Source organism: Clarias gariepinus, chromosome 2 (assembly GCF_024256425.1).
Source record: "Clarias gariepinus isolate MV-2021 ecotype Netherlands chromosome 2, CGAR_prim_01v2, whole genome shotgun sequence".
NCBI lineage: Eukaryota > Metazoa > Chordata > Actinopteri > Siluriformes > Clariidae > Clarias > Clarias gariepinus.
In genome coordinates this window covers 12,593,947-12,621,507 of record NC_071101.1, presented here as the reverse complement: position 1 = coordinate 12,621,507, position 27,561 = coordinate 12,593,947, and the positions used below count along the sequence as shown (strand labels likewise).

General features: G+C 39.3%; 1 protein-coding gene across 4 annotated transcripts in view; it reads right to left on the bottom strand.

Moving 5' to 3' along the window:
* Positions 1 to 27,561, bottom strand: part of gabrb2a (gamma-aminobutyric acid type A receptor subunit beta2a) — a 66,609-nt gene that overhangs the window by 15,200 nt on the left and 23,848 nt on the right. For 3 of the 4 annotated variants that reach the window (XM_053491176.1, XM_053491179.1, XM_053491178.1), the window contains exons 4-5: positions 22,098 to 22,318; positions 6,057 to 6,139 (exon numbers count right to left, since the gene is read on the bottom strand). In XM_053491176.1, the coding sequence (XP_053347151.1) occupies positions 6,057 to 6,139; positions 22,098 to 22,318 (304 nt within the window). Of the gene's footprint in view, positions 1 to 6,056; positions 6,140 to 22,097; positions 22,319 to 22,410; positions 22,440 to 27,561 lie in introns of those variants that run through there. The other variant, XM_053491180.1, reaches the window with a different exon arrangement.

The following is a 27,561-nucleotide window of genomic DNA, read 5'->3' as shown; positions in this document are numbered from 1 at the left end:
TAAGAGCAAAAGCACTTTGGCTGCATGACAATTTGCAGAGTGTACACATTGTGTATACGTATCATTGTCCTGTCTGTGGAGAAAGACAGAATGAGAGAGAGAGAGAGAGAGAGATGGAAAGACAGAGAATGGGACAGACTGGAGGAAAGCTCAAGGCTGGTCATTCAGATCCCATTAAATCCATTATCTTTGTGCTAGTGAGTCCGGCTCTGTCAATCGACTGACTGACTTCTGTCAACAGACCACGTCACTCCTCTCGCTCCTCCTCACAGCCTGAATAGAAGATAAAGAGGAGCGATCCATCTCCTCAGTGGGCTCCAAATCGTTCCAATTAAAAATGTATCAAGCGTCAAGTTTATCCAGGAAAATATCCAGGCACAGATTCATGCCTCATTAGGCTGCATGTGATAGAGTTACACAATGCAACGCAGTCTCGGGATTGTACAATCCGGCATTGCGCATGTCGCCAGGCCATAAACGAGGGCATAAAGCAAAAAATAATTTAGAAAAAAAACAAAAAAAAAACAAGTCTGTATAGCTTATAAATGTGCCAGAGCAATGTTGAGAAAATGCTGAAGGAGAATTCCCAAAGACAGTAATGAGGAGGCAAGGGAAGGACAACACTACAGGAGAAAAACAGGAGAGAAGGAGAGTGAATTTACTGTATAGTTATGTCTGGAGTGGAGCCTCCATAAAACCTCAAATTGCCAAAAAAAATAATAATAAGTAGCTAAAATCAACTATAGTACAGTAATATTCGTTTATGTTCTATACCACTTACTCTGTACAGTGTCATGGGAAGCCTGCAGCCTGTCCCAGAAGACTTTGGGCACAAGGCAGGGTACACCCTGGACAGCGTGCCAGTCCATTGCAGAGCACACACCCACACACTACCGGCAATTTGGGAATGCCAATTAGCCTACTCTGCATGTCTTTGGACTGTGGGTGGAAACTGGAGCACCAAGCACAGGGAGAACATGCAAACACAGACCTGAGATGGGAATCAAACCTGCAGCCTGGAGTGGTGAGGCAATAGAGCCCGATCCACCACGCCAGTGTGCCAGCACTAAAATAACATGTACTGTACTTCTTATTCGGAAAAGAGTATTCAGAAAGAGAATTATAAGCTTATATTTATTATATCAAGCTCATTAATATATGTTATTATATTATGTATTATTATTATATATCAATTTAGTTTGTTTTTAAATATTAAGCTAAAAAATAATGAGATTTCAATTTAAGATACAGTAACAACATGAAATAATGTTATTAGGTTAATTAAGGAATAATGTTATAATTAATATATTAACATATTAATAAGAAATGAAGAGAAAATATTTTAACAGGGAAAAACATTAATATGTTCATTGACAGGTCTATAAGTAGGTTAGGCGTTAAGATTACAAAAATAATTTTTTTTTAACAGTCAGTGATTTTATTTTTGTTTAAAAATTTTTAAAAAGTTACATTCACAATGTTCCCAGTTAGACTAATACTAACACAGGCACATTGTAGGAGTGAGTGTGTGAGTTTTTGCCCTGTGATTACGTAATCACCTCATCCATGGTGTACCCAGCTGTGAGTCCTAATCTCCCCGGGATACGTTTTATAGACGATTTTTAAAAAATGAAAATAAAATAGTCCTCATGCAGTCAGCTTGGTGGCGTAGTGATTAGCACTGTCGCCTTGCACCTCCAGGTACCGTGTTCAATTCCTGCCTCAGGTCTGTGTGCATAGGGGTTTGCATGTTCTCCCTGTGCTTGGTGGGTTACCTCCCGATACTCTGGTTTCTCCCTACAGTCCAAAGACATGCAGATTAGGCTAATTGGCGTTCTCAAATTGCCCGTAGTGTGTAAATGAGAGTGTGTGTGTACATGTGTAAGTCTCCTGGGATAGGCTTCAGACCCCCCGTGACCCTGTATACACAGGATAAAGCGCTATAGACGATGAGTGATTGAGCGAGAGGCCCCATGCAGCAGAGATTTTCTTTAATAACATTATTATTATTTTTTTTTTATTATTATTATTATAAATAGAATTATTATTATTATTATTATTATTATTATCATTATTAGAATTAGAATTATTATTATTATTATTATTATTATTATTATTATTAAAATGTGTACAATACAATTTTTTTTATGTCATTAAATCCCAGCTAATTATTATTTAGATGCATAAAAAATAATAATGATGGGGTTTAAAAGTACACAAAATTGTAAAAATCTTAGTAGTTTATTTTATAGGCAGCTTCTGAAGGCAAACAAAAAGTGCAAGTATGTACGTTTTTTTTTTACTTTTATTCAGGTGAAAAAGGTTCATAATAAAGACTAAGTAACAAAGAGAGATGTTTGAGATCATTCCTCGTATTATTAGGTTTTTACTGGAAATAACAGATTTGTTTTTCTTTGAGTCACAGTTCTATTTTCTGATGTTAAAGCTCAACCTGCAGTAAAGGTTATGCACACATATTCCGTAACTGCTTTATCCTCCTCGGGGGTGGGTGGGTTCTGGAGCCTGGAACGATCGGCAGAAGGAATACACACACACACACACACACACACACACACACACACACACACGTGCACACACTCACTCACTTATTTCCAGGAGCACATAAATGTAGCCAGTCCACCCATGTTTTTGTAGGTGGGAGGAAACCGGAGAATCCGCAGAAAACCCACGCGAACACAGAAAGAACATGTAAATCTCGGCATGCCCTGGAGCTGTGAGGCAGCAAACACTATCTACTGTGCCACCCACCTAGATAAACCTGATTAGCATAAACATGAATTCCTGTTTATTAAATAAACAAAGCATCGGCGCTGTGTTTAAGTTACTTATTGGTTTCTATTTGGGAGTCAGCTCAAACTGGCTTCGTACTAAATCCTGTGGGTGGATACAAACAGAGTTAACTGTGAGTACAGAAGACCCCTGACATTGTATGAATAGCAAGCTGATGATTGCTTAGAGAGAGAGAGAGAGACGCTGGAAAATAGGTGGCAATGAGTACCATATGAAATCAGTGATGATGAACAGGGTCCACCTTGATTATTTCTAGCAGAGTTTTTTTTTTTTTTTTTTACATTATTCCAAACTATATTATTTGCAAATAACAGGTTTAAACTAATATTATTGCAAAAAGTGCCCGACTGTGCATTTCTTTCATATTTTGCTTTGGAAGAGCTAGACTTTTTATCTTTTTTTTTTATGTAGTCTTAAGGAATAGCTCTCTGGTCTGTTTACATAACAACCAATTTTTGTTGTTATTAGTTGTTATAGACAATTGTATCAAATTTGTCTGATTTTTTTTTTCCATTTCTGTATTTTAATCTCGCTCTCATTCATTATCTATATCGCTGTATCCTGTATTCAGGGTCGCGGGGAGCTTGGGGCCTATCCCAGGAGACTTAGGGCACGATGAGGCGGAGTACACCCTGGACCGGGTGCCAGACCATTGCAGGGCACACACACACACACTCACACACACAATACAGGCAATTAGCCTAATCTGCATGTCTTGGTACTGTGGGAGGAAACTGTAGTACCTGGAGGAAACCCATGAAGCATGGGGAGAACATGCAAACTTACTGTAATGCACACTGGAATAGGAATTGAACATGGAACCCGAAGGTGCAAGACGACAGTACTAACCACTACACCACCAAGTATGAAGAAATTAATGGTGGGTCAGTACACTGTATACAATACGCAGTACTGCATAATACCACCACTCTCTCTGGAACTGCATCTCCCAGAACGTTATCTCCACCCACTCCCCATCGCCATCTAATCAGTGTATTGATTATTTACACGTTAATAGTTATGGACACCTCAGGGTTTGTTTCACTATTAACTTATTCTTGCTTGGTTCTATTTTTAATGTTTTTATATTTCCTTATTTGTCATTGTTTTTCTCCATGTATTGACCCTTGCTCTGGTTTTTAGTTTTGTGATTTTTCCTGGTTTTGGCCTTCGTCTGTTCTATTGAATTGTTCTACATTGACTTTCCAGTTTTGCTTTTCCTTTTTAAAAAAATAGGTTTAATATTTTTTATCTTCATCTTTAGATTTCATTTTCCCCTAAGTCCCTTCACTCGCCCGCTAGCAGAGCTACCAGCTGGTCAGGGTAAAGGCTAACACGTGCTTCCTCCAAGACATGTGAAGTCGCATCTTTTTGAACATCACGGGGCACCACAATGCACATGGAGATTCTTATAAGCAATATATGAGCTTACAGGTGGTCACTATTGGCTAGAGTTTCTGTGTTTGGTGGGAGAAAGAGACATTCCACCCACTTAGTAATGGCAAACACCCAATTTTGCTCTTATGGACTTAGTGGTGTGTTCTCCCGGAAGCCAAGGAAAGCCAGGTTTCCACAGGAGACGTATAATGTACAAAACACACACATACACACCCACAGTGTGGGGGAAAAAAGGATCTCTAGGTCTCTCAGTTGGCTTCCTCAAAAATGTTCCCCATGCAACGCCAGTGTTGAAACTCCTGGGTCACTGTGATCCAAACTTGCAATCTGACAGGGGTGCCGAGTTGCATCATCTGCTTCATCTGCACATTGTCGTTTTTGGATTGTTTGCACTTATACCGTCTGATGCAGGACTGATTTTTTTTTATTCCCATCCACTGTTGCATGTTTGCAAATGATCATAGATGATATTTCAATTTAGTTAGCATACTCATATTTGTATAACATAATGGAAATCTTTGGAGAACATCTGGAAACTGCTGGTGTGTCTGGAGGATGCAGGCATGATCCATGCAGGGGTGTGTATAGGGTAGCGTCAGTGTACCCCAATTAGTACTACTGTACACTCTGCGCAAAATTATTTACTGCTATAGTTATTATGGTTAATAACTATAATAGAACAGTATGTGCTTTTATCTGCTGCACATTTTCACTGGGTAAATAAAACATTTATGTTCATAATGTTCTGTACACTCACAGATAGAAAAAGAATGCTAAAGTGGACCAATTCCCTCAAGCTCAATGCATTGTGTTCATTTAAAGCTTTACTCTAAGAACTACAGTGTATTTTTGTACCTTAGTTTCCTTATTCTTTAGTTTCCTTATTTAGTAATATTAACTTAGCCTATTCTTACTCACTCACTCACTCACTCACTCGCTATACTGCTTTTCCTGTACATGGTTGCAGAAAGTCTGGAGTCTATCCCAGGGGCTTGAGGCGGGGTACACCCTGAAAGGGGTGCTAATCTATCACAGGGTACACACACACACACACAAAACAAGCAATTTGGATGCGCCGATTAGCCTCATCTGTATGTCTGCAGAGGAAACCCAAAGAACACACAAAACACAAGAACTCCACACACAGAACTGAACCCCAACCCTGGAGGAGCATGCAAAACCAGAGTGCTAACCCCAATGCCACCACTTAAAAACTTTCAACGCATGACAAATCTACCCATGTTTATTTTACAAAACATAAGATATGGCCAAATTATTAAATATTAAGTAGTGTCATACTATGAATGAGGTAGGATCAGGTATGAGGATTTTCAAATGGGTTGGGAGTGGGAGGAGTCTGATGACATAAGACGGCGCTGATTTGTGGAAAGATTTGACTGAAAAAAAAAAGATTGAAAGGAAGAAATAAGAAAAGGTGTGAGAAAAGAGTGCGACACGGTGGATCATGGGTTTAAAGCAATGGTTTGTGCTGATCAAACAGGCCACATCAACTAATGGATCAAACAGAGCACGTCACAAATGGACATCCAGTTCTCCAAAGGAGACGATACCTCCCTATCGTCTTATCACTCGATTTTTATTCGATTTTTATTAGCACGATTACAGACATTAATAGCCAAACTCATTTTAATAAGCAGAAAGATGTTGGAGTTTATTAGTGCAGTTTAGTTCTAGTTTACCGTTGCATGCAAGCCAGGACAACAAACAGTGTTTCATCAATGATGGGATGATTGTAAAAGGAGGAGGCATTATACTGTAGGTCTGAGTTCAGGCTAGTGTGTGAAGGACGAGACAAGGAGATAGAAAAAAGAGACTGGTCTACTCACAGCTCTCAATCTCCAAAGTGCAGTTCTGCTCGTCCAACGGGTAACGTCTCAGATCCATCATACAGGCTGCCGTGGTGGTGATCCTGAATGCGGAAAAGCAAACACACACACACACACACACACTGTTACTAATGCCTCTCAAGGACATCAGGGACAAAACATCGCTGAACTATCCCTCTTCTAACCTCCTGTCTTTTGCTCTTCCCCAAAACACACACACACACACACACACCCTTCCCCGTACTCCTGTATGACCTGGAGTCACTGCTGAATTCACTTAAGCACAGGGAGAGTAGATGGGGTCGGACACATAGACCTTCGCTAATGTGTCGGGCCGATCGCCGCCGGTGACGGCTAAATAACTACAGGCCGGGTATTTGTCCTTAAAAGTGAGACGTGGTGACGTTAAAGAAAAGCGATGTAGTGTGTTGCAATTTTTATTGCTCAATATACTCGTACTGCGGGAGGCCCGCTCATCCATAGCGCCCACCATGTGGAGCATGTTAGGATTTCAGATAACATGGATTGAAATAAGACTTTAGTTTAACAGGAGCTGAAGCAGATTGTTTAGAACCTGGCTATTTTTTTCAGCTCAAAATGCATTCTCTTATTTGAAATAGAAGAAAGAGAAATCTATATGTATCGGGTGTAGGTTTAAAAATACATGAACATAAAAGTGTGTAAAATGACGTGCTGTCAATCGATTAAAAGGTTTAATTTAGTTAATCACCGTCATAGTCTGTGATTAATGACAATGTTAAGATTCTTAGATGTACTTATATTATAAATGTACAATGCCAAAATGTTATAATATTTCAAACTTTAACATATGTTATATGGGAATAGCACTGCATGTAATGGCAGGGCTCGAACCTGGATCCTCAGATAGGGTCTGAAAATCAACAACCTAGAGCCTTAGCCACCTGGGCCACCTCTCCCACCTCTTACACTGATGTGTTCTTGCAGGCTAGTTCCCCTTAAACCTAGCTCACGCACACAACTTTGGTTTCCGTCAACATACCAGATGATGATTTCTCAGTCATCTTATTATGTGTGCTAAACATGCCATTATCACACAGCCATGTAACCACTCTGCGATTATGGCCATTGGCCAATTTGGTCATATGATTAATTTGCATTTAAAAAAAGTAATGTGTTAAAATTTCTAGAATAATCACATGCATTAACGCATTAATATTGGCATTTCTAGTTAAATCACATCTTGATATAAGGTCTACACACATGATTGGGCGCTCAAATCATATTGATATTATACTACATCATATCGTAATATAGCCTTGCATTGCTCTTAAAATCATTCTTGATTTTTTTTTAATGAAAAAAAAAATACATGTGAAGCTTCATGCACATGGCTCAGTTCATCTAATAAAATCAGAGGATGTTTTTTGAACAAGCCTAGTCACGCCTTGTTCTGCAGGACTGCAGTCTGCCGTCAGACATTCACCAAGTTTCTCACATCACCGTAGCAACAACAGCTAAACAGTGCAACTTGAGAAGCATCCAGCAGCGGCTCGTGATCATGGGCTTTGTTTGTTTTTTTTTTATTTTTATTTTTTATTTTGTTTTAATCCTTAAATTAAATTAAGCTGAAGTGTTATAAAGATGTTTTATCCTATAGGCTTTTATGTTTTGATTAGTGAGTCACAACATAAAAGCCAGCATACGGTCATTAAGCATATAGTCTTTAGTCTTTTAGTTTTATATGTACTGTGCCACTGTTTAACATAGCAAAAGAGTGTCCTGTGCATGAGATAAACACAGCAGAGCCAGTACTATACGCATTTATTAATTACTGCTTCCATCTCGAACGCCACATAAACGATTTGACACTAGCTTTGCATAGAAATAGCTTTTCTTTGTGTAGGGAAACAATGTCATTCGGGTGCACACGAATTTCTGATAGGCAGACAGTAATCACTCATTTGCATTTACAGCATTTGGCATGCACCCTTATCCATATCCAGAGTGACTTACAGAAGTGCTTTAAGGTCTCTATCAATAAATACTGTACATCCTTTTACTGGTTCACTACTGTAGGTTATTGACTAACAGCACTATCAATCAAATCTCTGTTGTTTGTTTGTTTTCTTGCTTTTTTTACCCCAAGTACTTGAGCACAACGTAGGGCTTAGGTCAACTTTTGAAGACAGCTAGTGAGTGACTCAGCTGTTTGAACATATAAAGGAAGTTCATTCCACCACCTAGGTTCAAGAACAGAAAAGAGTCTTGACAGATGCCTTTCTTGTACCCTAAGACGTCGTGGTGGGACCAGTCGGTCCACTTTCCTTCTCCCAATCTTTGCAACACATACTTACAACAGAAATCATTCTGTACTGTCTTCACTGTATTAGATTTCATTCCAACAAACAAGCAAACAGTTGCCTCTGGGTATTTTTAAACTAGCTCAGTGTGGCTATTAACTGTTATGTCCGCTGCTTCTCCGTGAGCATGTGGCAACATAATTCCTGCCCCAATGGACTTCTGATAACACTTGTTTCAGTTCATGTATTTGTCCACTAGGTGCAATAACACGGTTTTGGAGCTAAGTGAGGAAGTAAGCACACTGCCCCATCTCAGGACAAACAAATCAATGAAACATTGACATATGTCTGTTAGATATCAACAACAATAAATGATGTAGATTAAGGTTTGTTGAGTGGCGCATATGAATGTCCCATGGATAACTTGCAATGCATTAGAGATGTGTCACTTTTTTTTTTAAGGCTGGCAATAATTTAAGAAATAATAATAATAATAATAATAATAATAAAACTCAAGTTAGTGGATGTTTTTTAGTAATGACTCCTAGACAATCTTACTCAATACCTTAAGCTCAGGGCTTAACCAGGGAGCCTGGGGCAGTGAAGCGGTGACACTATCTTCTAAGCTAAAGTGCTGCCCTTCTTTAAAGTCTTTTTCAAATCCATAATTCATATAACCAAAGTGATGCTCAGACCATTCAGACTTGAGAGCAGCATTAAAATAAATGTGTTTAAAAAAGTAATTGCTTTATTAAAGTCCCCCCCATGTCTTATTTACACTTCCATCTGCACAAACACTTGCCATCAACAGCATCTCCCAGCATGTGAAAGAAATCTGTGGCTCTGTATCATCTGTAACAAAGAGTAATTTAAATTCCACTTAAATGTATATGTATTTGCAGAGCTTTATTTAGGTGCAAAATTTAACGATAAAACGTAGGTTGTAAAAGATTTCCATGCACTTCTGTGTCTTTGAATTAATCAAGAGCTGTTTATAAAGACCACTGGTTAATAGGAATCCTCTTCGGATAACATACCCAAATCACGCTGGTATTTTAGCTTATTGGAAGATTTGATTTGAAGGTTATTCATAAAACAATGCAGAAAAAAAAAGTAATAATGTCTGGATCTTATAATGAGACCTGAAGGAATTGATATATATTGGATTACTGTAATGCCTTACTGTCTGGATGTTCTACTTGATGCATAAACAAGAACCAGTTAGTCCAGAATGCAGCAGCTAGAGTCCTTACTAGAACTAGAAGATATGAGCACAGCACCCCGCCCCATATTATCCACAATACCTTAGCTTCCAGTGAAATTTCACACAGATTTTAAAATAATGGTACTGACCTATAAAACAATAAATGGTCTTGTATATGTGTGAACTGCAACTATTTTATGACCCGCCATGCCTACTTCAATCATGCTGGTTGTTGGTACCTTGTGTAATTAAAACTATACCTGGGGGCAGAAAAAGCCCCAATGTTATGGAATAGCCTTTTAAAAACTTAGACATGGTCTCAGTGTTTAAGGCTAGGCTAAAAACTTATTTATCTAGTGAAGCCTTTTGTGAATAGATTTGTTCGTAGGAAAAGGTGCAGTCACTCAATAGTTCAGGACTGAAATTCGCACTTTCAGTCTTGTCCCAAAACCTCCATCAGTGAAAGTGCATTTCAGTGGATATCGACATGAACACCTTTCCTGTTATACAGTATAATTGAACACTACCTAACCTTTTAGCACAAGAACATAGCAGGGATTGATTTATGGTCATACTATGGTCTCGAGGTTTCTTCCTCTTGTCATATCAGGGAGTTTTCTTTGCCACTATCACCCCTTGATTTGCCGATTGACTTCCCAGGTTCTTCCAATCCACACCTCATTGCTTTTTCTTTACTGGCTTGCTGTAGCTGCACACATCAGATATTAAACACTGATACTTGGCTGCAAAACTGAAATTTAGCCAAGCCTTCATTAAATATAAGGCTCTCATTTAAACCCTGCTCTGCACCAGGCTCCTTTTAAACCTCTATCATGCTTTGGCTGGACCATCCATCCATCCAGAACCAAATAGGACATATTTAAGAGTTTTTTTTTAATGGATACTAAAAAGTACTTCTATTAGCTGTTCCGGATAAATACATCTGTAAATGCTTTAAATATAAACGTGAAATATAAATAGACGAAATTGCAGTAATTCCGATATAATATACTAGCTTCTAATGATTAAAAAAGATTTGGTTAGCTATTCAGTATTTTGAGAAATTTGCCTGCTGACACCTCAGCCAGGGGTCTCGAACGTTATCCAGAAAAAGCCAGTGTGGATACAGGTTTTCATTCCAACCGAGCAGAAGCCGCACCTGGTAGTCTATTGAAAGCCAAGAATTACTAATTAAAAAGGTGGAATCAGGAGTGGCTTTTGCATCCAGCCGGCCCTTTCTGGATCAGGTTTGAGACGCTTGACCTGAGCTACTGTATTGTCTCATCCGCCTCCCACTACCCTCCATCCCAATCCTACCTCTTCTTCCCAGAGTTGACTCACTTGAATTCTAACACAACTGTCTCTTGTTTATATCTAAGCAACTCAGCTTATTTCAAGAACTCTTCCTGTTCTGCTCTTTCAGAGGTTTCATCATACTTTTTTTTTAAAGTGCAATTCTGAGCAGTATTTCCTCATGGTCTTCCTGGCTTTTTGGGGGGTTTTGATTATTTTTATTTTATTTGACTTCTACCTGTTTATGACCCGGCTTGTAAATTTTGGCTTGTTAATAGAGGTTTACCATTATAGGCATCTACATCCATTATTATTATTAGGGAATGTGTTTTACACAGGCTGCACAGTGGCATAGTGGTTAGCACTGCTCCCTTACACCTCCAGGTCCTGGGTTTGATTCCCCCATAGTTTGTGTGCATGGAGTTTGGTTGTTGTCCTTGTGTTTGTTGAATTTTCTCCAGGTACTCCGGTTTCGCCCCACGGTCCAAAGACATCCACATTAGATAAATCGGCATTTCCATATTTTCTGTAGTGTGTGAGTGTGTGTGTGCCCTGCGATGGATTGGTACCCCATACAGGCTGCACCCTGCCTTGTGCTCTAAGTCATCTGTGATAGGCTTCAGGCCCTCTGTGTACAGGATAAAGCGGTATAGACGGAGTGAGTATAGGACACATTTAGTGATAGCTTGTATAGTCTGAACAAAGCTGCGAAATCTTCTAGGCCTATATTTGCATCTATGGCTAATGAAGGATAAAATTTGTTTGACAGAATCAGGTTGGTGTTTTCAACACTCAAAAAATGCTACATTTTGATGTTGATGATGAAACCATTCTCCCCTATTTTCACTGTGGCTCTGAGCTAAAAAAGCAGTAGGTCTGAAAGCAAAACCCAGTGATGCCAAAGGCTTGGAGGCCTCATCCTTAGGTTTCCATGACAACACCTTGAACAAAAAGTTATTTATTGACATTATAATAATAAGACATGGAGTGGGAACGGATTTGCTTTTTTTTTCTCTCTCCTTTAAACAGCCTCCATAAAAAGACAGACTGCAGTGTACGTTCTTTTCAGTAGGGTTCCAGAAGCCCAGTATATGAATATGATGAATACAAATATGAGTGTGATTTGCGTCCCCCTGTAGCTGCGTGTGACCTGAAAGCAGCAGGCTGAAACCCTGCAGCCCTCCTGTGCCTTCTAATCCACCTCCCAATAATCACACGTCCACAGGAAGCACAGGGGAAATGAGGAAATTAGGCCAAGATGGCAGAGGTAAAAATAACAGCCTATTTATAGCAGTAGCTACATCGTCATCATTGTCATCATCCATGAACATATCCATGCTTGTGTGTGTGTATCGTTGAAGAGAAAGTGGTTGCCATGGCAGGGAATGCAGTGTTGAATGACAAGCCGCTCTTTTTAAAAGTGTGTTCTGGCACTCACCTGGATGGCGTAGCAGTCTCTCACACCTCCTCTCTCTCTCTCTCTCTCTCTCTCTCTCGCTCTCGCTCAGTGTCTGTCATTACTACATCCTGACTTCTTTATACCTTCATCTCTCTTTCTTCTTTGTCTTCCATCCCACTCATTCCTGTACTTTTCTCCTTAACTGCCTCTTCCTATTTCTAATCACACATTTTAGTCTTTATTCATCTCTTTCTCATTTTTCCATCCCTGTCTCATCCATCCACTTTGATATACTCCTGAGCCTTCACTTAAAAAAATGACCTTGTAAATGCAAACTACTGTATCTTACTGGCAGCTGAGACAGCAGGTAATTACTTTAAATAATATTAACGTCATTTTTCATGTATTATGTATTTAATAGGGGTGTAACATTATACAGTACAGTACATATTCGTAAAATACTGTTTGGTACAGAAGGTTCAGTTTGGTGCAGGTGAGTCTAGCTTTGACTAGTGCTGGGGGTTCTCTCTATTACTTTCGTTAATTTAGATTATTGAAATGTGCTTGTCTTAAATATTTCATCAGAGCTATTGACTTTGTACAGATTTCGTGTCAAAAATCAAATGAACAATTCCCCACTATGAATGACATCATTCATGACTTTTGGTGCATTGGACAGATGAAATGGGAAACTGGACACTCCAGTGTCCAAAACGTTATTTTAAATTTTTTTTTATCAAAATGTTATTTTTGGATAAGTGATAATGGCATGGCTGACCCTGCAATCTGACCCCAGTTACGTTGGGATATGCGAAGAAGCAATTTCCCTCTGGGATTAATAATGTTCTAATTAAATTATTATTATTATATACAGTGCACCTCATGTAACGGTAATAAGTTTTACTTTGTTGATTTGTGAGGCTAGTTTGTGTGAACTCGACTCAAAGTGAGAGCGAGAAAAGTATTTTCCAAGACTACACTCAAAATACAAGAAAGTCTGGCTATTTGGAAGCAAGATAAGAAAAACTAAGAAGGAAGGGGGACTCAATACTTTTGCACAGTACTGTATCTGAGTCCATGCTTTTTAAATCAACCTAAATAACTCTCTCACTCATTGTTTATACCACTTTATCTTGTATTCAGGGTTGCGGCGGCCTGGAACCTACCCCAGGAGTCTTAGGACATAAGGCGGGGTACACCCTGGACGGGGTGCCAATTCATCACAGGGCACACACACATACACACACTTATTCACACACTACGGACAATTTGGAAGTGGCAATTTGTTTGTTGTCTTTGGACTATTAGAAAAAACCACCCACCAAGAACATTAAATTTTCAATTAAATTTTATTTGTAAAGCGCTTTTAATAATTGTCATTGTTGCACAGCAGCTTTTGAGGAACATGCAAACTCCATGGACCCAGACCCGAGATGAGAATCAAACCCGGACCCTTGAAGTGGAAAGCGCTAAACCGCCATGCCGCTAACCCAAAATAAAATGTTAAATGCATTTGTTAAGTGCCTTTTTTGTTTTAAAGTTAATGCTACAGTATATTATTTTATATTATGATATTATTTTTAGCACGATTAATGTAACTGTATGGTAATACAGTATAATCTGCATTTATGTAAATAGTTTCCCGGAATATCACATGACTGTATTAAACTGTAAACCATGTTTCAAATATTATACTTGATTGTTGTGGAAATTACACAAATCCCTTACAGTGTACCTCTCCTTTCCTTTCACTACTAGAGAGAATGGTTTTTCTCCCTTTCTATTACTCTTCTGCATTTTGCCATTTTCTAATTTTTTAGCACTCATTCTGGTCTCTCTCTCTCTCTCGCTCTCTCTCTCTTTCTTTTCACATTTAATTCCCTCTGACTAGGTTTAATACTCACTTTTTGTGTCTCCATTTCCTTCCCATCTCTTCCCAGTCCATAACTATTGTCTATCTCTCTCTCTCTCTCTCTCTCTCACGTACCACACTACCCAATTTCTTTTGCTCTCAATCTCCCCTTTCCTCTCTCATTACATCCCACACTTGCTCCTCTGAATCTTAATCTCCCCTCTCTGGCTCCTGGTTGTTATCTCTAATTCTTCATCTTCTCCTCGTTTTTAGCCATTTCTCTCATGTCTTTCCTTCTCTCCCTCATTTCGCACCTCTCTCTGTATTTCCTGGTTCCTGCTCCTTATTTGTACTCTTCATCTGTCCTGTTTGCTTTAATACCTCGCCTCTTCCCTCTCATTTCCATGTGCATATGTTAAAGATATTTCTCACTCTTGAGAGACTTGTTTTATCCTCCATTTTTGAGTTTGACCCTTACAGTTCTGTCAATATTCTGTCCAAGCTGTATCGAAGACGCCAATGTCCCGAGTCAGTGTTGTCGATGTTATGTCAACATCATTTCAAGGCTGTGTCAATAGCATGTCAAATATCTACAAATGTTGGCCAATGTTGCGTCAATGCTGTGCGGACATCGGGTCAATTTTTTGTCTACGTTGGGTCAATGTTGTATTAATCTCATGTCTTTGTTAGGAAACAATGTTGGATCAACATCATGGGAACATCATGTCAATATTGTGTCCTTCTCATAGCAAGATCGTGCCAATGATGTGTCCATGTTGTGTCAATCTTGTGTGAACGTCCCGTCAATGTTTTGTCCACGTCTGGTCAATTTCTCATGCCAACATTGTACCCAATTTATTTTAACGTCATGCCAATAATGTTTACCATTTTTGTCATTCTCATGTCAATGTTGTGTCATTTTTATACCAATGTTTTGTCAATCTTGTCCATATATCAACATTGTGTCAACATCAGTCAATGTTGTGCCGATCTTGTGTCACACGTCAGTGTTGTATTAACATCAGGGCAACAACATGTCAAGCTTTCCTTCAATCTTGGGTGGCCATCTTGCCTTTTTTGACATTGTGTCAACCTCCTGCCGATGTTGTGCCAATGCTATGCCAATCTTATGTCAACATCATTTCAAATTTCGAAAAATCATGTCTGACAGCAATGATACAACACTGCCAAAGTAACGTTTAATAGCAACGTTGGACCTGCATTGTGATCTTTGGGCGTTAACAGACGTTGGACCACCAGTGCCCAAAGAGGACAATATTGGCCAGACCTTATATCTTGTACTGTATTTTGAAGCTTTATGCAAGCACCAGCATACCATAAATTATATATGCTCACCTGACATATTTAACATTTTATCAGCTCCTTTACACAGCTATAGTTTTCACATAATAATTACAACTCAGCAGTTCTAAGTGTTAAATAATTATTCCCTTATGGCTACTTGGCCACTACAAGGCATGCTTTCATTTTGGACTCGTGAATTTAAATAGGTAAAAACGAGAAACCTTCTGAGTTTCTCTTCTGTTTTTAAGGGTATATAAGACTTCTAAACTAGTCTTAGCTACTGATTTGTTTTTGCTGATTAGGCTGGCAGTAATTCCCCTTGAGATAACTCTCTGACAGTAATATACTGTAGCACCTGACACAAAAAAGTCACCATTTCAGAAGGCTCAAATTATTGGGCTGCATCAAGCGAAGAAAACAACTAATGAGATTTTAAATTACAGGAACTGAGTTAAGAACACTTCAACACATTATTAACACCCATAAAGAAAGTGCTGAAGCGTCAAATTTCTTTAAAAATGAAATAAAAATAAAAACATAAATAAAAAAAAACTCATGAATGGAGATCACAAACACATGGAACACTTGAAGTTGCATGGTAAAAAAAATCAACAGTAAAAACAATAATGATGTGAAAGTAAGAGCATTTCCATACACTCACAACATGATGAGAACAGCATTGGGACTAAACTGCTGTGTGTTTATAAGAAAACCACTAGTTAGTAAGACTAATCAGAAGAAAGCTTCATTTTGCAAAAAGATTGGAGCAATGTAAAAGGTCATGTGACCTGACGAGTTTAGGCTGATCCTAATCCAGAGTGATGTGTGTGTCAGGGTAAAAAGGGAAGCACTTATTATGCATAGTGCCCACTGTACAGTACAAGCCTCTGAAGGCAGTGTTATGATCTGGGGTTGCTTCAGTTGCTCAGGTCTAGACTCGGCAACGTTATGAGACGATAAAATGACCTGAATGTACTGAATGTACAGGTTTTCACATCTTGGCACAGCTGTATTCCAGGTCACAGATTGTGAAAGTTTACACATGAACTAGCCACCATGTTGTGCAATGTAATTAAAGCCACAGGTGATGAAATCTTAGAGTGTGCGACCTTTTTTTTTTTTTTTTTTTGGCCAGGCAGCGTACAGTACATACTGTACATTTAATAAAATTAAATAGTTGCATCAAAATAATAAACGTGGTATCTGGTCTGTTTGATTCACTATCCTTACTTTATACTGATACAAGTCTTATGTTACATCTGTACTGATATCTTAAAAAAAAAAACACTCCTTTCTCAGCACAAAGAAGAACACAGTATCGTGTCTAAGCGACCTCACTTGAGAATGACATAATCTCTGGTCTTTCCTATGTATATCTGCAGATTCTAGCTCGTTCAAGTGGCTGTGTTTCTTTTCTGCTAGTCCTTCTGCAGTGCTGCACTTTTCGGAGTTCACACAAGGTTTGGTGTACAGCCCAAGGCATGCCGTGCACCTTTATTCCAGATGACCTTGTTTACTGAATCTTGTGCACAAAAGGGCTCTGGACTAGACTTTTATCACAACAGTGTGCTTGAGATGTGGATCCATCGAATAGACAACTCAGTATACAGAGTCACAAGAGCGAAAATCAATAAGCATTATGAATTGTCATGTAAGTATTAGCACACGATGATTAGGGGCCAGGACTAGAAGAGACAGAGACACAGCAGAGACAAAGCAGCTCCAGGCCTCTGGAAGTCCTCAGTTAAGTGACACCACTTTAGCATAGTTTATTTTGACATGTCAATGTGGACACTGGCACATGATGCATGACATGGCTGATTTGCCTTTCTGGATGGCTCACTGTGTTTTCATCGAGCACTGCCAGCTTCTAGCAGGGAAGAGCCAATGATTACATTCTACGTCTGCAAAAAAAAAAAAAAAAAAAAAAGCTCACAAATACGCAAATATGACTTCTGTCAAATATATCACCAAGACAAACAGGTCTGTTCTATCAACATTGGGAAACTCTAATTTGGTCTGATTGGTGAATCGCCCGAGACACGCCAATAAGCTTTCGAAAAGTTCTTTTGCTGGAAGGAAAGAATTTATTTATTTATTTATTTATTTATTTATTTTCAAAATCATTATGTGCAATGCTGATTTATCAAACTGAATATGAACAAAGCTATTTGTAAATTGCTCACAAAAGCGTGAGACTCTGTCATTTCTTTTTTTAATGGCATGAAAGAAAGCAAACCAGAATTAATTCTGAAAAGAAGACAAAGAAGGCTAGCCATTCAATTAGGATAAAAGTAATTGCACCCGATAATTGGGGGGCGAGTTACGGTAGCTGATGTGCTGCAGAATTTATGCAACATTACCCAGAGATTTACTGCATATAATGTTTTGAGGATACTCCTAACCCACTGTTTAATCATTGTTTTTGCGATTTTTTTCCTTTTATGTTTTAGTGACATTTTTGGCTTTCCGGTGGTGGCTCAGGCGGGCGAGGCTCTAGGGTGCTGAGTCCACTGCTGGGTCACCAATGTTGCTTTCTCCAGTAATCATTTTTCAACTCAAAACTACGGGTCTAAGAGATGCACATACTTTTAATCAATGTGTGTTTTTTTGTTTTTTTATAAATAATGAGTCCCACAATAAATAAATGTGCTGATGTGCTCTTTATTTAACAATTAATCCACGCTGGACTTTAATCAGTATTAATTACCAGTGTATGTTTGCATTTTAATATTTATGACTATGATAAAAAACGGCTGTGAGTTGTAGAGATGGCAGATCAGTTCTACACGTATACTGTATTTTGAGAAATATATACTGTATATACAGTGTAACCTCAAAATACAAACGGCTTTCCTAACAAATTTTCGCCTTAAGAATAAAAGTTTTTAAGGAAATTAGCATCAGCATACGTAGCAGTTGCGGTTCTGTTCGTTCGTTAGCTGAAAATGCTTCGTATGCCGATGCAAATTTCTTGCAAAAGAAAATGTTTTGTCTTGTAACTTCTGTATACTGAGTTGGCTATTGATGGATCTACACCTCAAGCACACTGTCATGATAAAAGTTCTATCTAGAGCCCTTTTATGTGCAAGATTCAGTAAACAAAGTCAACCGGAATAAAGGTATGCGCAACTTATACTAAGTAGCGTGTACATCCGGGAACCGTTCAAAACTTGTTTACGTCATTCAAAAGCCAAGCAATGCTGGTTTAAATTTTACATTTTTGCATTTTTTTTTTTTTTTTGCATTTTGTGCCAGATTTAGTGGTAGTACCTTGGATGCCAATAAAATTAGCACCATGTATCCCAGTTTCAATGTTTCCAAATAATGTTGATAATGATGTTTGTGCAAGGTTTCAATTTATTTTTTGTTGGCAATGACGTTAACTGTAAATGTGTGTGATGGAAGTAAACAACAATGAATTCTTTAATTTGATTGGCTGAAGACTGTGAGATCAAAAATACTGTTATGTTCCATCAGCCTAAAGCCACACGATCAATACAAGTTTGTGTCACAATAAGTCAATACAATGATTTTGGAAGATGAGACTGTTGTGTTACTGCCAGCTGTACTTTAGTTCTTTTGGAAAAGCATCAAGAAGGACGCACATCAATTAAAACAAAAGGTTTTTTTCACAAATTTATAAAGGAAATACGTAGCATGCACATGAAAAATTATCACCAAGCTATGGACTCTCCAGTGTCAGGTGTGCAAGGGTGTGACGGGAAAGGCGTCCTGCATATAACCCGTGCCAGGGCAAATGATCTGATTTGGTGACGCCTAAGATAAGGTCGACAAAGCCCAAGAAAAAAGCCTTTTATTGAATTTTGCGTGTCACTAAATATGAATCAGCTTTGTCACAAACTTACACATAAGTGGCTTTTTATTCACATTTGCTGTACATATGATTACAACAAAAAAATCTGATCAACATTACAGAAACTTCTCAAGTCTTACAGGAGTTTTAGTTCGGTTCATTCCGTGAAACCATCACTTTTTCAACTAGACTTTCCTGTACATCTAAAAGACCCAGCCCAGCCTTGACACTTTGGCCACTGATTATATTTATCCATTAAACAGCAAAAACAGCCCCGAAATATCCAAATATTGTTTTTCTGTCAAAGTATTAAAAAGTTAAACACGTCTGTTTCAACAACAGTGAAAAACACAATATTGGTCCGATTCCTAATCTCACACTCAGTGGCCTGTCGTGCTAAGCCTCTATTGACTGAACGGATGCTCTGAGGAGAGAGAGAGAGAGAGAGAGAGAGAGCCAGCGGTACTAATCTCACAGTCTCTACCCAGCAGGCTCGGTACCTCTCGGCAGTCACAGTCATCGTCTTCATCTTCCTCGCGTCCATCCACAACGAAACGAGATGGTCCGTTTAATAGCACTGAAATGGGAGATTACGCAAAGGGACTATAAATAGCGGTGTGTTTTGTACAAGCTGCGTCTAATCGCTGCGAACCCCAAAATGCAACTCGAACACACTCCATCCAGCCCACTCACACCTCCATGTGTCATCTTCGCACTCTCCCAAACAAATAATGTGTCATTTCGGTGCGGTGCATTATTCCTGAGTCTCTCTGCGAAAATGAAGCACGCAGGGTGATGAATGCGCTGCATTAAAAATTTATGCAAAAAGGAAAATCAGATAAAAGAGTACGATGTGAGTTACATCAGCAAGAGTGGAGTGCTTGTGTTCCGCAGTAAGTGAGAGTTCGCAGTGTAAAAATTCATCAATTGGTCTCAATAGGGACGTATGTAATGACCGCTGCAGAAAACCACCGCTTGGGTTTTTTTTTTTTTTTTTTGCTCTACTACAGTTATATAATCACTATATTGTGAGGTTTGGATGGCTTAATTTTACATCATTAACTTTTATTCACTGTATGTAATAAAACTGTCCTCTCGAAGCTTTACAGCATTACCACTGCAGTGGCATTAAAGAGTAACAATCCTACAATTCTATTCCTGTGACGGAGGCGTGGTCTGTGGGACTGAGACCCCCATGAAGGAGCTGTGCAGGTCAGTCCCATAAAGGAGGTGAGAGAGGTGTGGTCTATTTGACTGCCAGGTCCACTGAAGAATGCATGGCTTACTGTATGTGCGTTTCGATCCTTTAAAGGAGGCGTGGCCTAAAGTATGTGACTGATGATCCCTGGGAGAAAACGTGCCCTATGGTACTGTCCGTCACATCAAGGAGGAGATGCTCGATCCCCTGAGAGAGGGACGTCTGTTGACTTTCAGTCCATTGAAGGACGGAGAGGCGGTAGTGTAGTGGTTAGCACTGTCGCCTTACACCTCCAGGGTCGGGTTCGATTCCCGGCCAGGCTCGATTTCCGTCTCTGTGTGCATGGCGTTTGTATGTTCTTCCTGCGCTTGGTGGGTTTCCTTTATATACCACAGTCCAAAGACATGCATATTAAGCTAATTGGCGTTCCCAAATTTGTGTGTGTGCCCTGTGATAGATTGGCACCCTGTCCAGGGTGTGCCCTAAGTCTCCTGGAATAGGCTCCCTGAATAAAGGATAAATCAGTATAAAAGGTTGGTAAGTGAAGGATGGATGGCTGTCAATGCTTTAAAGCTACCGATCTTTCAAACCTAAAACCCTTCTGCACGAAACATGGAAAAAAGAGACACATTAACTCACTGTCTGATTTAAATATTTACTTCTTACATCTGACTGAGATGTGCTTCGTAATCTCATAAGGAGAGATACAACCCCCTAGTGAGAGCAGCCTGGTTGTGTTGTGCATGGCTGCATGTCAGGGCCTGTTAGCTTTTACCTGGAAAGGATATTAGCTGAGATTGTATAGGAACAGGATAATCACATCTGCCTTCTGCTGTCTGATAGGCAAACTGAGCATCTCCTGGTAATTAAATGCTTAGGAAGCAGTGCGTCTGTGGAGTAACAGGCAATCATTCCCTTTAAAACACACACACACACACACACACACACACACATTCACTGCTGCTTCAAACAGTGCCCCATTTCCAGCAACATGACAGGGGCTTTCACTAAAGCCCCAACATCAGAAAGGAGAAAACTCCATTAGTAGCCCTGATTACACACCGCTTTTAAAGTGAAACCCTGCTTTGTGCATGAACATTTCTCATTGCCAGACAATCTCCAGAAACATGCGGTGCTAATAGGGAAGCTCACACACTCCAGGCCACATTGACTTTTTTTTTTCTCTCCAAGGTCTCCTCATGATCCGCTTCCCCCGTCGCCCGTCGCGCGCCCCTACCGCAACGTGTCCTATCCCTGCGCTGTCGTTATATAAACTAGGCGGCATCTTACATAAACCCTCACGCAGTGGAACGTCATGAATTACCTTCGTTATTGATTCTTGCACCATTTACAGTAAGCATTGAATGATATGCTGCAATGCAGATGTTCAAATGTCTGAAAGAACATATCATTCGAATAAAAATCGAATAAAAATGCTGACAGACTGAACAAATATAGCAGCTAATAATCCGTCTTAAATAAATATAGATGTTGGCATGGGCTGATTAAAATGCATCAGGAAAGAAAGAAAGAGAATTTAAACATTTATCGGAACATAGGGTCTCGAAGGTGCTTCCTCAAAGTTTGCGAACAGAATGTATAGCTGAATTATGACTCGAATTACACGAGTATCGATCCGAGATGTGCGCCGGTTCGATAAAGATGATGAAGAGATGGAAAAAAAACTCTACCTCAATCCGTAGAGCACGGTGCCGTCGGGATGCAGGCGGATCATGCGGTTCTTGACCGTGACGCCGTGCACGAAGGACTTCTTGTCGTTAAGGAAATACGTGTCCGGGACCCATAGCTGATCGGCAACGCGATTGTCCAGAGTCAGGTTCAGAGGGATCTCCGAGTACGAGAGACGCTTGTCCCGCCACGCCTGCTGAAAATACATGGTCAGGGTGTAGTCCTGAAAACGACAGAAAAAGACAAACAGGTCAAAAGAGAAATACAGAAGTTAGAGAGCTGGATCTCGAGTTTCGAAAAGCAATGCGACAGCACTTTTATTCATTTAGCCTGTCCAGCTCTCTCAGCTTCAATCTGCTCAAAGAGATTAGCTTCCAAAGCTTTAACGTTCATGCTAATCCCGCCATCAAGTCCGCCCTGTAGATTGTTACCCAGCCGAGCCGAACCTTTGCCACAATCCTTCTATATTGGGTTTCTCAATAATATAATGTTGATAATTGCAGGTGAAATGTACAGTAATCACAAAAGAAGATCTTGTTCTTTTTTTATATTTAGAAGCAGAGGAACCTGATTGATCACTAAAGTCATCACTAATATAGCAATAAAAAAAAACATACACTAAGAGGTGGGAATCGAACTTGGACCTTGGAGGTGCAAGGCGACAGTGCGTACGCCTAAGCCATCACGCCACCACTAGAAGCAAAATCCATGGATATTACACAAATTAGGGACTTTAAATTTGTCTTTATGGTTGAGCATGTAGTGTGGAAGCACAGAGAATATTAAGATACAGCTGTTATTGTCTCTTATGTAAAGCAAGGTCAAAAAAAAGCTGTTTTAAAAATAAATCCAGTCCCAACGAAACAGGTGTAATTGTCCGTGAATTCATTCCGTGCTCAATCATATATGGGCTCTTCATATACTCCATTAAAACAGTACTGAATAATGTGATAGAGCTTAGTGACATTACGGAAAAAAAGGATGATATAATTTTCTTCAATTAATTTTGTAAGAGTATGTGTGTTATTCTCCTCCTCTGCGTTTGGTGCTTATCTCAATATGATGCTTATTAATGTGACTTTAGGTCTCACAAAACAGGACACCGTGCACTGATCTCTGATTATATAAGCGTGTGTATGCGTGGAAGCCCTGGCCGGGCCACTCTCTTGCAGAACTTTACAGGTGTGTTTACGTAGGCTGGCTTGTAAACCTTGGATCGATATACTACAGTATGAGCTGAATATCTCGTTTTGTGTTTAACACAGGATGACATTGTAAATGTCACCAAGCGTGCGAGCGTGCGTGCCTGTGTGTGTGTATGTGGGACGCCGCAATAGGAATTAAACTGTGCCGACCGACACGTTAATGGGAAACCCTAAACTTGAAAGCACCCTTGGCAAACAAGTCAAGCACCCAGACAGCTCCAGCAAAGGAAAATCTCAGGGACAGCCCCTGTGTGAGAGACCGGCTCCATGCTGCGTGTCCCAGGGTTCACAAGATTGATGAGGAGACACTGCTAATTAGCCTCCCAAAATAGACTAAAAAATACATTTAGAAAAAAAAAAACAAATAAGTACATACAATAAAATGTAAGTTTTCTTTACACCACATAACATTAACATAAGCATTCAATTATTTACCACTCAACTGGTGACAGGATGATGGCCACTATTGATGGGTTGTACATGAGCGATTCGTTCTTTTTGAACGAGTCTTTAACGTGACTTAGAAAAACGAGTAGTCTCGGAGAGTGATTCGTTTATTTTCTACCGAGCGCGCATGCGCAAAGCATCACAAAAACCTCAGTATGTTATATACAGAAAACAGAATTGAGTAGTTATCTTTGAGTCTTACATTCGAATTATACGTTTTTTTGTCATGTGACTCCCATAGATGCCATAAAGTGCAATAGATTCAAAAGAACGAACAACTCGGACTAGAAGACTCATGAGAAGAACCGATCAATTCTGTTTCCTGTGTAATGCACTGCGTAGCGTCTATGGGAGTCACGTGACAAAAGAACGAATGATTCGGACCAGGGGATATGAGCGGGGAGCTGCTCAATTATGTTTATCATAATACAGTATGTCCATTGTAACATTTTCAATACTGGAATTATAGCCAAAATGTGTGTGTTTAGACGTGTTGGGGGTCTGCTTATTGAAAATGTAACATTTTATTTTATTTCTGATCAAAAGAACAAAGTAAACAAACTCCAAAAAAGATTTGTTTATTTCGATGAACGAGATTTAAAGAACCGAGTCACTAAAATTATCAAAACTTCCCATCGCTAATGGCCACCCAAGGCCCACCCATGCCCTTGAGGGCCAAAGGCCAGCCCGTCTGGTCCGATCACACAGAAAAGCCAATGCAGCACAAGTCAGCAAAAAAGTCAGTGTTGACCAGAAGAACCAGTGCACCACAGCTCACCGCGCACAAGGTGCAGGAGACAAAGAGCTCCAGGCCGCTGGACTGACCTCCAAACTCCCCAGATCCCAATCCGATCACGCACCAATGGACTGCGCCAGGTTTTTGTAATGTAAAAGACGATAAATTATTTCAGAACCTTTTCCCACTTTATTGTAGGCCTATAACCTGTACAATTCAGCGGAAAAACTAATGGAAATATTTCAGGCAGCCTGGGATAAAACTGAAAAACTATAATAAGTGCGCACCCTGGTATAACTGGGGATCAGACGTGGGTATTAACAAGTTATATTTACTCCGTTACATTTACTTGAGTTACCTTTTTTAAAAAACGCACAGTACTTCTATGAGTAGTTTTTCTGCACTATACTTTTTATTTTTTTAACTTCAGTAGATTTGTGAAGAAGAAACGCTACTCTTACTCCGCTACATTCAGCTACACTCGACTCGTTACTTCTCTAATGCAGCCGGTGGATCTACCGCATGACTGTTTTACCAATCATACGCATAAACAATGATCACATGACTTGTTTGACCAATCAGGTCTTTAGCCGGTGTTCTATAAATTCATCCTACCTGTGAATCCGTCCTACATACGCTCACTTGCGCATGCACAAACAAAAGTTTCCGCATCTTTCCCTAATTTTGCTGAACTCCTATAAATCCATGATGTACCAGTGGGATCTTGGGGTTAGTCTACTGGATCTTGTGTATCTACTGTATCTTATGTAATCTTGCGGTGCGTATAGAATGCTTTTTTTTTCAAATTTGTGTGATTACATGTTAAGTTTAATTGTACATATAATGTTACTGTAATATATATGTTCTATGAATATATAAGTATATTATATAATTATTATAATTTCTAAAAACAAAAAAAAATGATTGAAGCAGTTACTCAGTACTTTCAACAAATTTGAAATTTGTAAATTGTTTTTGTGCAAATTTTTTTACTCTTACTTGAGTACATTTTGTGGCTACTCTACCCACCTCTGCTGGGGATAGGGCTATGTTCAGAATTAATCAAACACATTTATTAATTACAGTAAAGTTGTTCTAGTATGATTTTCTAGACATTGTTTAGTTGCATCTTACAGTAAAAGCCATGGGAGGTCAGTGTTTAAAGGCATTTTAGGGGAAGGGTATAAAAGAATTTAGAAGAATTTCCAAGGTATTACATACAGTGCAAAAAGTAAAAAAAAAGGGGGGAAAAAGTATTTTGTGTAGGGTAGGGAGGTGTAGGGTTATGTTTAATGATTGAGATCATCAAACAAAGTTTACTATTACACAAACATAGTTTTAAAATGATGATTTAATTCCAAACCCTTGTATTAAATAGTTATCTTTATGTAATAAAATTTTTTATTAATGATGTCAATCATTAATAAATTAGTAAAACAGTGAAATTAACGATTGTAAGAACCCCTGTGACACAGAGCGATACATATACTTAAATCCTAAATACTATTATCACAACTCGTGGAATGCGTCTCGTCCAATCAGACTGCTTGGTCGGAACTGTGGAACAATTAATAATTTGTCACTAGGCCTTAAATTCTCCCTTACTCATTCACTCATCATCTACAGTATATCGCTTTATCATGTATTCAGGGTCGCGGGGACCTGGAGCCTATCCCAGAAGACCCTGGACAGGGTGCCAATCTATGGCAGGGCACACACACATACACACACTCACACACTCATTCACACGCTACAGGCAATTTGGGAACGCCAATTACCCCCCGGTCATTTCGTAATTTCAAAATTTTTACAAATTTTTATTTTGCCTTCTATATTTCTATATTTTGCTATATTGTTATTATTTGTACAGTATATTTTACTAGTAAAATTTATTTTCTATCATATTTCTTTTTATTCATATTTATTTCTTATGTATAAGCTTTTATTTTTTAAGGTCACTGGAGGTCGTATAAGCATTTCACTGCATATTGTACTGTGTATGACTGTGTATGTAACAAATAAAATTTGAATTTGAATTAGCCTAAACTGCAGGTCTTTGGACTGTGGGAGGAAACCGGAGAACCCGAAGGAAACCCACCGAGCACACCATTACAACACCATGCTGTCTGACTTATACAGTAAGTTCTATTTCCTTAAAACATAAACCAAATATCACTTAACATAAAAAGCAGACTGGCAGACTAATGAACAAATACAGCATGAGTCTCTTCCGATAGAGTGTGTGTGTGTGTGTGCTATGGGGCGTTTTTGAAAACCTCAGTTTCTCTTTACTTCTGTGGCACTGACCCGAAAGGGAGCTTTTAAACCCAGCCATCGCCTGCCCAAAATACTGCATTGATGAACGTCCTGTAAGAGGACAAAGCTGCACTGCTCTTTACCAGCTTCTAAAGGAACCCAGCTGGGCAACACACGCACACACACACACACATGCAGAACGACATCCACTTTAGAGTGAAAAGGCAATGAGCCCATATAACTGGAACGAAATGATTTCAACCCAAAAAAAAGAGCATGGTTATGTTATATATATTTCTTTAGTGTGTGAGTGTGTGGACATTTACTGTACTGTTATCAGTAGGTTCCCACAAGGCTGGAAAAAACATGTGCAGATCGTGTACTGATAAACATGCTCACAATTAAATCCTCACTCTTTTGCAACACTCCTACAACCACATTACTGTAATTCGTGAATTCAAACCACTGCTTTAAAAAAGAATTTTTAACAACATGTCAATCCATAACATACCGCCTACACACACACACACACACACACAGTCACTCCTAGCTTCCCTTTCTCTCAGCTTTCTCTGTCTCTTCCAGAGAGTAACTTCACCTTGAGTGAAAAAATCAAAAGTAGTCTATCACAGTGTTACGAGTGTTTTATGGGATCCACTGCAACATATGCATACACCATATAACTCCCAAACACACAAGGTACAGCACACACTACACTACACACTACAGCACACACCACACACACTTCACTACAACACACAACACACCACACTACAGCACACACTACACTACACACTACAGCACCCTACAGCCAACACCACA